The sequence below is a fragment of the Salpingoeca rosetta genome, assembly GCF_000188695.1.
Source record: "Salpingoeca rosetta unplaced genomic scaffold supercont1.20, whole genome shotgun sequence".
Taxonomy (NCBI): Eukaryota; class Choanoflagellata; order Craspedida; family Salpingoecidae; genus Salpingoeca; species Salpingoeca rosetta.
The window spans coordinates 973914-987229 of NW_004754914.1; the positions used below are offsets into that span (position 1 = coordinate 973914).

The following is a 13316-nucleotide window of genomic DNA, read 5'->3' on the forward strand; positions in this document are numbered from 1 at the left end:
AACAACAACAACAACAACAACAACAACAACAACAACAACAACAACAACAACAACAACAACAACAACAACAACATCATCATCATCATCATCATCATCATCATCATCATCATCGCCAAGCATGACGATATGCGGCAGCAAACTCCCCACGAGCATTCTACAGCAGGCCTGTGACGCTTCTTGCGCGTGCACAACCCACCATTTCCTTGACGCCAAACACGACGACGGCGTCAAAGTCACACACAGGGAACCTCCACATATCTTGCCGCTGCAGTGCAATTGGGGGACGAGAAGAAAACGCAATCAGATCAGTCGTGAGTGCGGTGATGAGTGAGCAAGTGCGAGCAAAAGGGGTAGGTCGGTTGTCGGTGTGGTCCAACAAAGGCCAAGTTTGCATCTCTACCACAAACGACGTAAGGTTCCACGTGCCGGCTCGCAGGGACTTGAGCCTGTGGATGAAATTGTGAACGAGGATGAGCGGGCGTGTCAGGGTATGTTTGCGTAAGTGTGCGCGAGTGAGTGAGTAAATCTGGCCCTGAGTCAGTCACGGTACATGAACGCCAGCACACGCACACACACCCGCACACACACACATTTTCTCACCCTCACACACACACACCCGCACACACATTTTCTCACCCTCACACACACACACACACACACACACACACACACACACCTCGACACTGCTACGAGCCATGGGTTGAGCTCCACGCCGACAGTTGAAATACCTACATGCTTTGCTACCTATGGCAGACACATGCAAACGCACATAAACACAACGTCACACGCATGCGCGCATGCTTGCATGAATTCGGTTAGTTGGGCGCACAGTTCGACACGAGGGACTCTGTGGGCCCAACACACATTTCGTAATTGCGGTCGCTGGCGGGACGTACTTCGATTGGGATGCGGCCATCCCCAGATCCAAGATCAAGCAGCCGCCTGCAGTTGTTTTGCGCGCATATCCGGGCAATCGTTTTCACCTGTTGCGCCCAAAGCACGTGGGAGGCAGAGAGGAGAGGCGTTCGACAAGCGTGGCAAGGGTTCAGCGAACAGGTGGACAGGTGGACATGTGGACGTGTGAGTACGAAGGGGAGCAAGGCAATGTTACAAGCAGGTGCACAAACATGCTCACAGACACACACACACACACAAACACACAAACACACAAACACACAAGCACACACACACTGTCTCCCACACAGACACAGACACACGCAAACTCAAACACACTCACACAAGCACATAAGACCGCACGCACACACGCACGTGAAAAGCTGTGGTTGGAATGAATGGGGGCGAGTTGGACCGCAGGCCAGGCGCAATGAATGGCGCCAACACAGCTACAAGCGCAGCCACCGTCGAGCCAACAGCAACACCAGCCCACACCCCACCACGCCGCCACCGCCCCTCGCCATCACCACGATCACCACCACTGCCAGTGTCCTGTTTGCGGCCCATCGATTCTTCGCGAACGCCGCCGCAAGTTTTCCACAACCGCCACCGACTATGGACACGACGACAACAACACAGCAACGCGCGCTCTCAGCAGACGCCACCAGCATGCCGTACGGTGGCAGCGGAACGCACACCCAGGTAGCGCAAGACCAACAACAACAAGTCAGCAGCAGAACAACAGTCACACCAACGGCAGCTGCAACAGACGACGTTGTGGCACGACCATGAGAACGTTCAGGAGGATGATGACGACGATGACAACGTGGACGACAGCAACAACAGTGGCGCGTCCAGCGACGGGAGTGTGCCTGACAGCGATGATGATTTGACAGCTGCTGAGCAGCGTTCCTTCATGGCGCAGTGGATGAAACCGCGCACCAACCCAGGCATCCGTGTCGGCCCAGAGTTCCAGGCATCCCTCCCGCCACCAAACCCAACTCCTTTCTCAGGTGAGCCCCGCGTGTGTGTGGTTGGTTGTTTGTTTGCTTGTCTTGTGTGTATGATTGTATCTGCAAGTTTATGTTGTACGCAATCCTGTGTGTGCGCGCTGTTCTGGCTCTTTGTGGCTCCTCTACACAGCAGCTCCATGTGCTTGAGCACACAGCGGTTCTCTCTACTCATGCAAACCACGTTGTTGTGCATTACACTCGGTGTACATTCACTTTGCACCACTTGCTTGGCACACGCACACACACACACGCACACACACACACACACACACACACACACACACACACACACACACACACACACACACACACACACACACACACACACACACGCACACACGCACACAGCCAAGCGTGGCGCTGACAGTGGCCAGGAACGCGCGTCCAGCTTGCAAGCAAAGCAGCCCAAGACATTCACTTCGTAACCACCGATACATGTCCAGGTGCTGATTTTGATGATGGCATGGCGTCAAGGCGAGCGCGTCTCTGCGTGTCGACAGCTTATTTGACACACCCACTGCTTCCACGAGCAGGCTGCCCCTCTTTTCTTGTTCATATCAAACCCGTGTACATTCCACGACGTCACTTTGTAATTGAACCCGTCCCTTCCTGCACCCTCATCCCATTACCTCTCTTCTCTCTTGTCCTGTTGACGCCTGTTTTCCAACGCCGCTGAGCTTCAAAGATGCTTGCAGCGTCTTTGCTTGTCGATGGTGTAACGAAGGCGTTCAATGAGATGAGTAAATGGCGCTATGGCGAAAAGAACCGGTGTAACCATAGCCATGTGAATGCAAGAACCATCATTGTGTGTGTGTGTGTGTGTGTGTGTGTGTGTGTGTGTGTGTGTGTGTGTGTGTGTGTGTGTGTGTGTGTGTGTGTGTGTGTGTGTGTGTGTGTGCACTAAGGAACGCGCGCCTCTTTCGCCACAGCACTGTTGACCAGCAACGGCTGCAAAAGCGGAGACCATCGCATCACTTCACACCACTGCACATCACACAGTGTCGCATCACATCACATGACACACGCGGAGTTGCGGTAAAACACAAGAACCCCACCAAAGCCACTACGACTGCCACTGCGGCTGCGGCACAGCGCGCGGCAGGGTGTTGTTGAGCAGCGGACGAGCAAAGCCGTCATAGGAGTACGGCTTGCAGGCGGGCTCCTTCAGGCCCATATGGGTGCATGGCAGCGCGGCCGTGATGAGGCGCCCACTCTCGTGTAGCGTACGCAGGCCCACCCAGTCCTCCTCATAGCCCTTGGTCTCGTTCCACGGCACAACATCGCTGTCGGAGTTATTGGCGAAGAAGGAGAACAGCGGGCTGGACTGCGGAATGACGACAGAGTCCTTGGTGGCCATGGACAGGGCGAGGGTGTTGAGCTGCACCATATTGCGGCGGTATGTCGCGTTCTTCTGCTCCCGCTCGTTGTTGATGTCTGCGAGGAACGTGTTGGTCTCCAGATACACGGTGTGGTTGAATGGCGGGCGCCAGTACCCAGCGGGCGCTGGCGTGTGTGTGTGTGTGTGTGTGTGTGTGTGTGTGTGTGTGTGTGTGTGTGTGTGTGTGTGTGTGTGTGCGTGTGTGTGTGTTGTTGTTGTTGTTGTTGTTGTTGTTGTTGTTGTTGTTGTTGTTGTTGTTGTTGTTGTTGTTGTTGTTGTTGTTGTTGTTGAAGAAAGGCGTTGGCGGATGGGAAAAGATGTGAGTGGGAACATGCGCTCTTGTGCCGTAGTGCACATGTGCGGAGATACACGGGCAGACACAAGAGAGAGACTGCCATCGAGAAAGACAGATGTACACACACACACACACACACACACACACACACACACACACACACACACACACACACACACACACACACACACACACACACACACACACACACACACACATACACACACACACACACACACAGGCACACACACACACACACACACACACACACACACACACACACAGAGGCATACACAAAACCAACCTTCCAGGTGTTTCATATGTGATGCATCCGCCACAAGGCCATGCATCAGCACAACAGGGCGCCACTGGGTGCCATTGCTCACAGCCCCAGCAGTGGTTGGTGCCGTTCCAAGTGACACCACCACCACCACCACCGCCACCAACACCAACACCAGCTGCGTCATGACCGTGTTGTTGTTGTTGTTGCTGTCTTTTTGTTGTGTTTTTGATGTGTTGTGAGTTGATGCTTCACTGTCACGTCTCACTCCCCCACCTCACCATCACCACACACATCATCCAGTCATTCGCGCCCGTTCATTGGGGTTAGGCGGTTGAGGCATGCCTCCAAGAAAAGGAACGGCCAGGGAACGAAAGCAACGCGCATGTGATGGTGGTGAGCAGGAAGAAAGGTGCTGGTAACAGGAACCCACCACCATCACCGCGATTGAAACGAGAAAGAAAGCAAGACGATGAAAAAACGCAATGTCGTCCATTGCAGCATGGCCGTGATCAACGCACAGAGTGGCAGCTGAACAACAGGAGAGCGACAACGCTGTGTGCTGTGCAGTGACGTTCGCCCACGCGCACACGGTCATACGCACGTCTCGTCTCCAAGATGGAAACTTGCCACCATGCACGCAAAGCACAAACCAAATCAATCAATCAATCAATCATCAATCAATGACTACGCTAAACCAACGCACACACGCACACACGCACACACATGTGCACGTACAAGAAGTGAACGAATGCGTGTCGAAAGGGAAGAAAGGTAACGTAAACGCGCTTCTACCAACAGAAAAGAACAGGGCAACACACCATCAAAGGAGGCAAAAGGGAAGAAAACAGGCAGAAGAGAAAGTGCGTACGTGTGTATGAAACAACACTTGAGTTGGCTAGCAGATACATCCATCGCCAGCAGCATTCAAGCACCAACGATGATCCATTCAACAAGCAACATTCATTCATTGCCATAAAGCGAGTGCTAATCAAAAACAGCTGGGAGAGGAAATCAATCATATTGTCATGGAAGGTGACAGCAACAACCACAGTCTGGGTCGTGTGTACATGTGTGTGCGAATGCTTGCAGATGCTTGCACACGCGTGTGCATGTACGGCAGTCGTATGGCACACCGCTTGTCGTCTTGGAGCTTGATTTCCTGTCTTCGAGGGCTGCTCGTGCTTCGACGGTGGCAGGTTACTACTGCTGGGTCCCCACCCCCGACTCCGTCTTCATGCGCTTGGTTGGCAGCGTGCCATCGTCACCGTCATCAACAACGGCAGCGGCAGCGCTGTTGCTGCGAGTCGGTCTGTCCTCATCTTCGCTTCGCGCCTGCATCTTGGTGGTGCTCATGTTGGCAGCCACACGCGTGCCAGCCACTGCACCACCATTGGCACGCGTTGCCACAGCGACGACACGTGGCGCGTCTGCGGAAACCCCTGTGCCCCCGGTGTTGGTGTTGCTGTTGTCGTCGTCGTCCTCATCATCAGGATCGCTGCTGCCTTGCATATCACCGTCATCTCCATCGTCGTGGTGGTGGTCGTTGTGGCGGTTGGCGCCATCTTCCACGCCATCATCAGAGCCCGCGGCGTCACCACGTTCGCCGTCGCCGTCGCCGTCTTCGTCTTCTTCGTCTTCGTCAGCATGGCTCTCGTGCTCATCGTGGGTGAACACGTCCTCGCCAGCATCCGTGTCAGCAACACCGGGCTCGTCGCTGCCAGACGCCTGCTGCGCCGACGACGACAGCTTGATCCACAGCGCGGGCAGCGGGGTTGTGTCGCCAAGCGCCTTGCGGATGGCGCCGAGGCACTGGTGCAGCGACTGCACATGCAGCATCCACGCTGTGGTGACCAATGGCAACAGCAGGTGGTGGCAGGTGGTGGTGGTGGACGTGAGTGAGGAAAGGAAGCAAAACGAAGAGACAACAGATGGTTTTGGGGGGGGAGGAACCAAGCATCAGGCTTTGAACAAAAGGTACGGCATTCTGGCATTCTGAACAAAGGATACCCAGTGACAGGAACAGTGACGGTGATACACACACACATACACACACAGGCACGGTGCAAGAGTGACACACCTGTCTCTGCAGACTTGCACTCCTTGCGGTAGAAGCGGCAGCTGAGGATGCGCTTGAGGCGGGAGCGGCGCGTCTTCTTCACAATCTCCGGATCCTCAGCAGCAAGATCCTGCGTATGTGTGACAGCAATTGGTGAGGAGGACAGAGGTAGCAGCGGTGCTCAACATGATAGCAAACCGCACAGGAGCAAGCCAACGACGGGCGAGGGGAGCGTATCCCACACAACACGAACGCTCAATTGATCGAACATGCCAGTCAAACACACACACACACACACACGCACACACACCTTTTCAAATTGCTGCTCAGTGTACGGTTTGCGAGGGTAGGGGTCGTGGCCCTTGCGCCAAGAAAGCACATCCTCGAATTTCTACAGCGCACACGCCATTGACAAGTGCCATGTGTCGTGAGGCACGTGGGTCTGCTGACGTGCAGAAGAAGGACAACAGGTCCAAGCGCAAGCGCAAGCGCAAGCGCGCGCGCGCACACACACACACACACACACACACACACACGCACACACACACACACGCACACGCACACACACACACACGCACACACACACACACACACACCTTTGCGATGGTTGCGAGGTCGGCCGGGCTCAGTGCATTCTTTTCCATGTGGCACATGTCGTACAAGTCACATGCCTGTCACCACACAGCAGCACAGTCGTGAGTTTTTTTTTTTTTTTGGGGGGGGGGGAGCACAAAGTACGATGCACGCATGCGGGTGGCGTCTCTCCACCCACACATGTTTCTGCATCCACAGAGTTTGTCCTTTTGCAACCAAACCAAAACACGGCAAACCAGCACGGCAGCCGTGGGCACACCTGCTTCTTTGCCTGGTCAAGAAGTTCCTTGCGGCGGCGGCGGTACTTGGCGCTCCTGTTCTGGGAGGTGAGGTCCTTGACATTGTTGCGCCGGGCGCCAGGCATACCCTGCGGTGACGAGTTGGTAGCCGCAGCCGCAGCCGCAGCCATAGCCTGCATGCTGGCAAGCAGCTGCTGCTGATCAGGGCTGTAGGCATACATGCCCAAGGACATTGCCTCTGCGGGCAGGTGCGGGGTGCCAGGCATGGCGTAAGTGTAGCTTGTGGCCGTGCCGCCCAACATGGACTGAAGGTAGGGGCCAGTCAGCATCGCCGGCATGGCAGGGGGCATGCTGCTGCTCGTGGGCGCCGCTAGCACGGGCTGAAGCTGCTGCTGCTGCGATGGCTGCTGCTGCTGTTGGGATCGCTGTTGAGGCTGCTGCTGTTGAGGCTGTTGGTGTTGTTGAGCAGCAAACTGACGCAAAGCTAGGGGGTTGTATGGCCAGAGTTGTGCCGTTGCCGGATCAGCCCCACCGGGCCGGTCCTGCTGCTGTTGCCCTTGGCCCAAAGTGGCGGCACCAGGCGTGCTACTGGACATGATTGCGGCCATGGACGGGGATGGCTGCTGCTGATGTTGTGGCTGTTGTTGCTGCTGCTGCTGTTGCTGTTGTTGTTGTTGTTGTTGTTGTTGTTGGCCAATGGCGTTATTGCGTGACATAGAAGAGGCGAGGAGGTGCTGATATGCCATCAAGGGGTTGCCGGACCAGCCCGCTTGACGCGCAACATCGCTGAGGAGTCCCAACTGGGATGGCTGCTGTTGCTGCTGCTGCCGCTGCTGTTGCTGTTGCTGAAAGAAGCTGAGCGCGTTGAGAAGCTGTTCTGGCACAACTTGCTGTTGTTGGCCATTGAGGTGTGGCTGTTGCTGTTGTTGTTGTTGCTGCTGTCGCAACGCGGCTGTAAAGCCCGGAACCATAGTTGGATGCAGGCGCTGATCCGGGGTTGGTGCGGCTGGGCTGTTGTTGCGCGACATGCACGGGGGTTTGGAGAGGGGCAGGTAGGTCCCGACGGATCAAAAATTCACCGGCAAGTTTCGAATGCCAAGAGCTGTTGCGTGGAACTGTTGTTGGCAGTTTGGGTAATGGTGCTGCCTGCTGTCTGTGTCTCACGTCGTCTGTTCGCTTGGGAACGGAAGGGGGCTTCTTGTGTGATCAGCTTGTCTTGGCTTGCGAGGCGTCAGCTCTGCGGGCTTAACTGCGACCAGAGTGTGAGCTGGAAGGTGTTGGTGTTTGCGTTGCGACTGCACGACAAGCGACGTCGGCATCGATGAAAGAAATGATGGGGCAACAAGCGCGCGTGTGTGAGAGCGAGGTGATGTCAAATCAAAGAACAACCCCCAATAAAGAGTGTCGTGCGAAGGAAAATGCGACGTTGCGACAAGTCGAGCACAAAGGCAACGTCGGACAAAGTCATCTGAAGCGTTCGTGAACGCCACTCGCGCGAACGCAACTAGTCTCATACAGATTCTGTTTGCTGACGTCAGAGCCATGAAGAACAAACCTGTGTTGTGACGTCAGAGTGGGTATTGGGGCTGTGGGCAGAGAAGGGAGGGCGCGCTGCGATGATGAGTGCGATGTGGGGTGGGTGATGCAAGGCAGGTGGTTGGTTTGCCACGAGAGTGAGAAGCAGGCAGGCAGGCGTCGTTGAGAAGGCAAGAACACAGAAGAGTGGTGCAAGTCGAGAAAGAGGGAGGAGGGGAACAGAAGGTGGCGGCCGACGAATAAAGAGAGCAAGCAATGTGGGGTGGTGAAGCGACAATGATGGGCATGAAAATGACCACCACCGACGATGGCGTTGATGTTGGTGATTCCACAGATGATATGAGAAACAGCAGTGATTGGCGGGTGGAACGAACGTTGAACGTTACACCGCCACCATCCCACCATGCATGGAGAAACAAACGGTGGCACGCACACGCGCATGAGAAGGAGGGAAGGGGGTTTACCGGTTGTTTGTGGCGATGTGTGCTTGGTGTGTGCAACGTGTGTTCGTGTCGAGAATCCACGCAGGCGTCACGCGACGTGTTCGTGCTGGTCTTGTGTTTTTGAGTTCGTGCGTGATGCGGGTAGCCAGAGAGAGAGAGAGGGAGGGAGGGAGAGGCGGTGCGCGCTTCTGCGTGGGTGTGCGTGTGCGTGTGTGTGTGTGCGAGTGCAATGGGTAGGATGTGCGAGGCAGCAAAGAGCGAGTGGGAAGAAGTGACAGTGGTGAGTGACTTACTTGCTCACTACTGTGGGCAATGTGTGGTTGAGGGTCAAGTCGGAAACCATGTTCGTGTCAATGTGCGTGTGGATCCAGGCTTACAGGCCAAGCCAAACAAGGAAATGGGCGGGTGCGTGTTCACGAAAAACAGGAGAGAGAGAGAGAGAAGTGGGGGAAGGGGAAGAGGAGATTGACAAGGCATGGCAAGAAAGGGAAGACCGACCAATGGTTGGCGCTGCTGCTGCTCCCTTGCTCAGGAGAAGGAGAAGACAAGATTGAGAGAAAGCAAAGGAAGAGGCTGGACGACGGCGGCAGCGGTGGCAATGGTCAATGATGGGCCAAGCACAAGGGAAATAGGCGAGTGACACCCGCAAGTGTGCGTGCGTGCGTGTGAGAGGATGATACAGGAGTGTGTATGGCGCGCGAGAGAAAGTCTTTTGTGGGTGTGCTCACGTCTTGTGGAGTGCGATGGCTTTGGAACAACACGAGAAATGGCAAGCGAGCAACAAGGCCGTTCGTGTGTGTGTGTGTGTGTGCGGCACAAAACAACACACTTCAAGTGCACGAACAACAAGCAAGCGAGCAAGTGGCCAAGACACGCACCACCAACGACCAAAGACAAAAAAGCTCGAGCCGTTGGCGTGGATGCCATTCCGAACGCCAAACACACCCGTGGCGATAAACTACACACCGAAAAGGAGACAGCACCAACCAACCTTCTTGTGTGCTTGCGCGCGTATGTGTATGTGTATGTGTATGTGGTGTGGTGCGTGTCGAGGAGAGGAATGGTGTGCGTGGGTGTGTGTGTGTGTGGGTGTGTGGTGACAATGCCGCTCTTTCAGGGTCAAACGGATTGCACTTGTGTGCGGGGTGAACGAGAGCCCACCTCTCCTTTTCGCGATGGCACAAGATCGGTTCGTGCGTGCGTGCGTGTGTTTGGTGGCGCTGGTGTTGATTGGTTGTTGTTTGGTGGGAGCGGGGTGAGTGGCGTGGGTGCGAGTGTTTAGTTGCCCCAAATGGGTGTGGGTGTTGGTGTGAGGAAAGGTGGCAGACTGGGGTTGGGTCCGACGCACGCCAAAACAACAGGAACAAGCAAGAAGGGGAAAAATAAAGGCAAACGAGCTGGAAACGAAAAAGCAGCACCCGCTCGCGCACTCGCTCGGCTGCGCGATCTGGAGCTTTCGCCTGCTTTCCCCCTGCTTTCGTGCGGGGCGTTGTTTGCTTGGCTTGCCACGAACGACCAAGCAAGCACGCAAGCAAGCACGCAAGCAAGCACGCAAGCACGCGAAACAAAGAAAGCAAGACAAGGCACACAAAGCACGAAGGGAAGTGTGTGTGTGGGAAAAACAAAGCGACTGGCAGAAAGTAGGGAAGTGGTTGACCAAAGCATGCAGGTCGAACCCAACCAACCACAACCGCTGCGAAACACCAACCAACAAGCATGCACGGCTGACATGCAACGTGATGCACGAGCAATCAAGCAGCGGGGAAGCGAGGCTGTGGGCGAAGCGCAACAACTTGCAGACCTACCTGCAGGATGGCGGTGAGCAATTGTGCTTAGAATGTAAGGTTGCGTCAGGATGTGTGGCGCTGCAGCTCTGTTGTGGCAAGCCAGCTGGCGAGATTTATTGGGGTGGACAATGGGGCGCGTGCTTGTGTGCAGGCATGCACGCGACACCCCTGGCAAGCAATGAAACAGCCACTTCCAAATGGTCGCGATACATGCAACTCCCGGGGCAGAATCGACAACGTGCAGGTGGCGATTGGTGCTAAGTTTGAGGGGAAAACGGGACAGGGTTTCGAAACGAACTCCATGCGTGCGTAGCGGGGCAGCGGTGATGTGGCGTATTGCACAACATAAAAATGTATTGTGTTGAGTCAGCAAAAACACCCACACAGTGACATTACTGCAATTCATGCTGTTTTCCATCATTCACCACTCAGCAACGCCACCAACAACGCCACCAACAACACCCAACGCAACCACACAAGGAAGCGATGAGCGCTGAAGTGAGCAACGAGGCAGGAGGCAGAGGAGGGGACAACAACCACCAGCTCAAGGCAGGCAAGGCAAGGGAGGACAGCAGCGCCTTGTTGGTGTGGCAGGAGGTGGAGGCGCTGGCACAGCAGGTGGACCAGGAGAGCGTCGTGGTGCTGGCAACCATGAGCATCATGCCGGAGAAGATACAGACGCTACTCAAGTGCCTCACCTTGCTCCTTGGCATGGGCCCAGGCCTGCCATCGCCCGGCAAAGCCAAGCGAAAGAAGAAGAAGAAGAAGAAGAAACAGGTGAGGACGAAGGCGCAACACAAGCAACACACCACAACCAAAACGGACACCGCCACCAAGAACAAGGCATCAAAGGAACAGGCGCAAAACGACAGCAGCCGTAGCAGCAGCAGCAGCACGGAAGACCATGACGGCGATGACGCCGACGAAAGCTCTGGCAGCAGCAGCAGCAGCAGCAGTGACAGCGATCACTCGGGAGAATCGGGAAGCTGGTATGGACACGAACACCACAGCGGCGCATTTGTCGAGTGTGCCAGGGACCTGTTGAAGAAGAGCTTCTTCACCAGCATTCTGCTGGAAACCCGACAAACGTTCTGTCCCCAGCACAACCTTGAAAGGGCCAGGAAAGAACTGACCCATCTCGACAAGCACAGCATGTTTGGGCTTTCCCGCGCCGCTGGCTTCATCTACACCTGGTGCATTGCAGTTGCCTACCATCCCCAGCCGCTCCCTTCGCGTCGCTGAAGCCAGTGTTTGTGTTTGTGTTTGTGTTTGTGTTTGTGTTTGTGTTTGTGTTTGCTTGTGTGTGCATTTGTTTGTGTTTGCTTGTGTGCATTTGTGTGTATAAGTGTGTGTATATAAGTGTGTCTGCGTCGTTTAAAATTTGATTGGTCGTTTGTGTGTTTGCTTGTGTGCATTTGTGTGTGTGTGTATGTGTGTATGCATGCATCCTCGTGTGCTGTGTGTTTTGCGGTGCTGTTGTGCGTGCACGCTTCCCGGCCCCTTGTATTTCCTATCACTGCTATTGAGGTGCCTTTGATTTCCTTCCCTGCTCTGTTCATCTGGTTTACTGCGTTGCTCCACGCAGCACTGCTTCAAAACCTTCAACCTGCCATCCTCCAAGCGTTGCTGGCACGCATGTCCTTTGCTTCTGCCCTGCCATGTGCCTGCAGTCATATCACTGCGTTCCCTTTTGTTTTGTGTGCATTTTGGTTCTTTATATTCATTCTTACGCGATGCATCTTGTAATCTATTAGCCTGCCCGCCTGCCGACCTGTGCTCACGTGCGGTTGTGTGTGAATGATGGTGTCGGCACGACGCTCAACAACAAAACCCAAAACCCGAAAGCAAGGCACAGCACAACAAGGATGTGTGTGTGTGTGGGGGGGAGAACAACGTACACAGGGCTGTGGCAACGACCAAAGATGTGGCACAGAGGCAAACCCACAACAGAAAGCACCTAGTATATTGACACCAAATGAATGTGCAACCACACAACAACAGGCAAGAACAACACAAGGAGGAGGGAAAAGGAAGGTTGGTTAAACAGGATCAGGAGCACACACACACACATAGACACACGCACACACACACACACACGCACACACAGAGACACATAGACACACGCACACACCACACACACACACACACACACACACATACACATATACACACACAGACAGACGCACGGTCATGCTGGTGGGCGCTGCGGCTTGCGTGGCTTCACGGGCTTCCCACCATGCACAGACATGGACGCACGCCGAAGCGCCGTCGATACGCTTGCAAGCCGCTCACGCGTGGACATTGCACCACCACCACTACCGCTGCTGACGCTATGGCTGAGGTTGCTGCTACCGTTCAACGTGCCACTCACAGTGTGCGGATGCCTTGCATGAAGTGCACTGCTCCCACGCTGCTGCTGCTGTGGTGTTGCGTGCGTCGGCTGTTGTGACTGCTGTTGTGACTGCTGTTGTGGTGGGTGTTGTGGTTGCTGCTGCTGCTGTGCGCGCTTTGCATTTCTGCGGGCAAGAGCTGCGCGCCGGGCCGCTTCCAGTGGTGACTCCCTTTAGGCGCGAGGGTGTGGGGTGTTGTGGTGGTGGGGGTGGTTGCGAGATGAGATGAGATGATGATGGTGGTGGGGAGGGCAAAGTCACACACACACACACACACACACACACACACACACGCACGCACACACACACACACACACACACACACACACACGCACACACACACACACACACACACACACACACACACACACACACACACACACACACACACACACACACACACACAAC

General features: G+C 55.1%; 6 protein-coding genes across 6 annotated transcripts in view; 3 read left to right on the plus strand and 3 right to left on the minus strand.

Moving 5' to 3' along the window:
• The window catches only part of PTSG_12620 (uncharacterized protein), a 2178-nt gene extending 655 nt beyond the window's left edge, over window positions 1-1523 (minus strand). Inside the window, exons 1-5 of the mRNA XM_004991436.1 lie at window positions 1270-1523; window positions 897-983; window positions 677-744; window positions 401-446; window positions 197-265 (exon numbers count right to left, since the gene is read on the minus strand). Of these exons, the coding sequence (XP_004991493.1) occupies window positions 197-265; window positions 401-446; window positions 677-744; window positions 897-983; window positions 1270-1461 (462 nt within the window). The 5' untranslated portion in view covers window positions 1462-1523. The remainder of the gene's footprint in view (window positions 1-196; window positions 266-400; window positions 447-676; window positions 745-896; window positions 984-1269) is intronic.
• PTSG_07697 (uncharacterized protein) lies at window positions 1510-2332 on the plus strand (the record flags this gene model as incomplete). The annotated part of the gene is made up of 3 exons (XM_004991437.1): window positions 1510-1620; window positions 1688-1907; window positions 2256-2332. 3 exons carry the CDS (start codon window positions 1510-1512, stop codon window positions 2330-2332), a joined length of 408 nt encoding a protein of 135 aa, XP_004991494.1.
• A 638-nt stretch (window positions 2333-2970) lies between these two features.
• On the minus strand, window positions 2971-3900 carry PTSG_07698 (uncharacterized protein; the record flags this gene model as incomplete). Its single annotated transcript, XM_004991438.1, has 2 exons — window positions 2971-3410; window positions 3885-3900. The coding sequence occupies 2 exons, from the start codon at window positions 3898-3900 to the stop codon at window positions 2971-2973; spliced, it is 456 nt and encodes a 151-aa protein (XP_004991495.1).
• A 215-nt stretch (window positions 3901-4115) lies between these two features.
• On the minus strand, window positions 4116-8103 carry PTSG_07699 (uncharacterized protein). The gene is made up of 5 exons (XM_004991439.1): window positions 6773-8103; window positions 6516-6590; window positions 6230-6310; window positions 5941-6049; window positions 4116-5704 (listed from the first exon to the last, which is right to left on the minus strand). Exons 1-5 carry the CDS (start codon window positions 7778-7780, stop codon window positions 5064-5066), a joined length of 1914 nt encoding a protein of 637 aa, XP_004991496.1. The 5' UTR covers window positions 7781-8103; the 3' UTR covers window positions 4116-5063.
• A 2843-nt stretch (window positions 8104-10946) lies between these two features.
• PTSG_12621 (uncharacterized protein) lies at window positions 10947-11795 on the plus strand. Its single transcript, XM_004991440.1, has one exon. The coding sequence runs from the start codon at window positions 11005-11007 to the stop codon at window positions 11758-11760; it is 756 nt and encodes a 251-aa protein (XP_004991497.1). The 5' UTR covers window positions 10947-11004; the 3' UTR covers window positions 11761-11795.
• A 40-nt stretch (window positions 11796-11835) lies between these two features.
• On the plus strand, window positions 11836-12390 carry PTSG_12622 (uncharacterized protein). Its single transcript, XM_004991441.1, has one exon. It carries the CDS (start codon window positions 11956-11958, stop codon window positions 12262-12264), a length of 309 nt encoding a protein of 102 aa, XP_004991498.1. The 5' UTR covers window positions 11836-11955; the 3' UTR covers window positions 12265-12390.
• Window positions 12391-13316: the final 926 nt, after the last annotated feature.

What these genes read in the sequence shown, in the direction of transcription:
- PTSG_12621 (XM_004991440.1), top strand. Translation starts at nt 11,005, where the DNA reads ATGAGCGCTGAAGTGAGCAACGAGGCAGGAGGCAGAGGAGGGGACAAC.
- PTSG_07699 (XM_004991439.1), bottom strand. Translation starts at nt 7,780, where the DNA reads ATGTCGCGCAACAACAGCCCAGCCGCACCAACCCCGGATCAGCGCCTG. An exon ending in CTGAGCAGCAATTTGAAAAG is followed by an intron (nt 6,050 to 6,229) that starts GTGTGTGTGCGT and finishes ACACATACGCAG; the next exon opens with GATCTTGCTGCTGAGGATCC. An exon ending in GTGCAAGTCTGCAGAGACAG is followed by an intron (nt 5,705 to 5,940) that starts GTGTGTCACTCT and finishes TGGTCACCACAG; the next exon opens with CGTGGATGCTGCATGTGCAG.
- PTSG_12622 (XM_004991441.1), top strand. Translation starts at nt 11,956, where the DNA reads ATGCATGCATCCTCGTGTGCTGTGTGTTTTGCGGTGCTGTTGTGCGTG.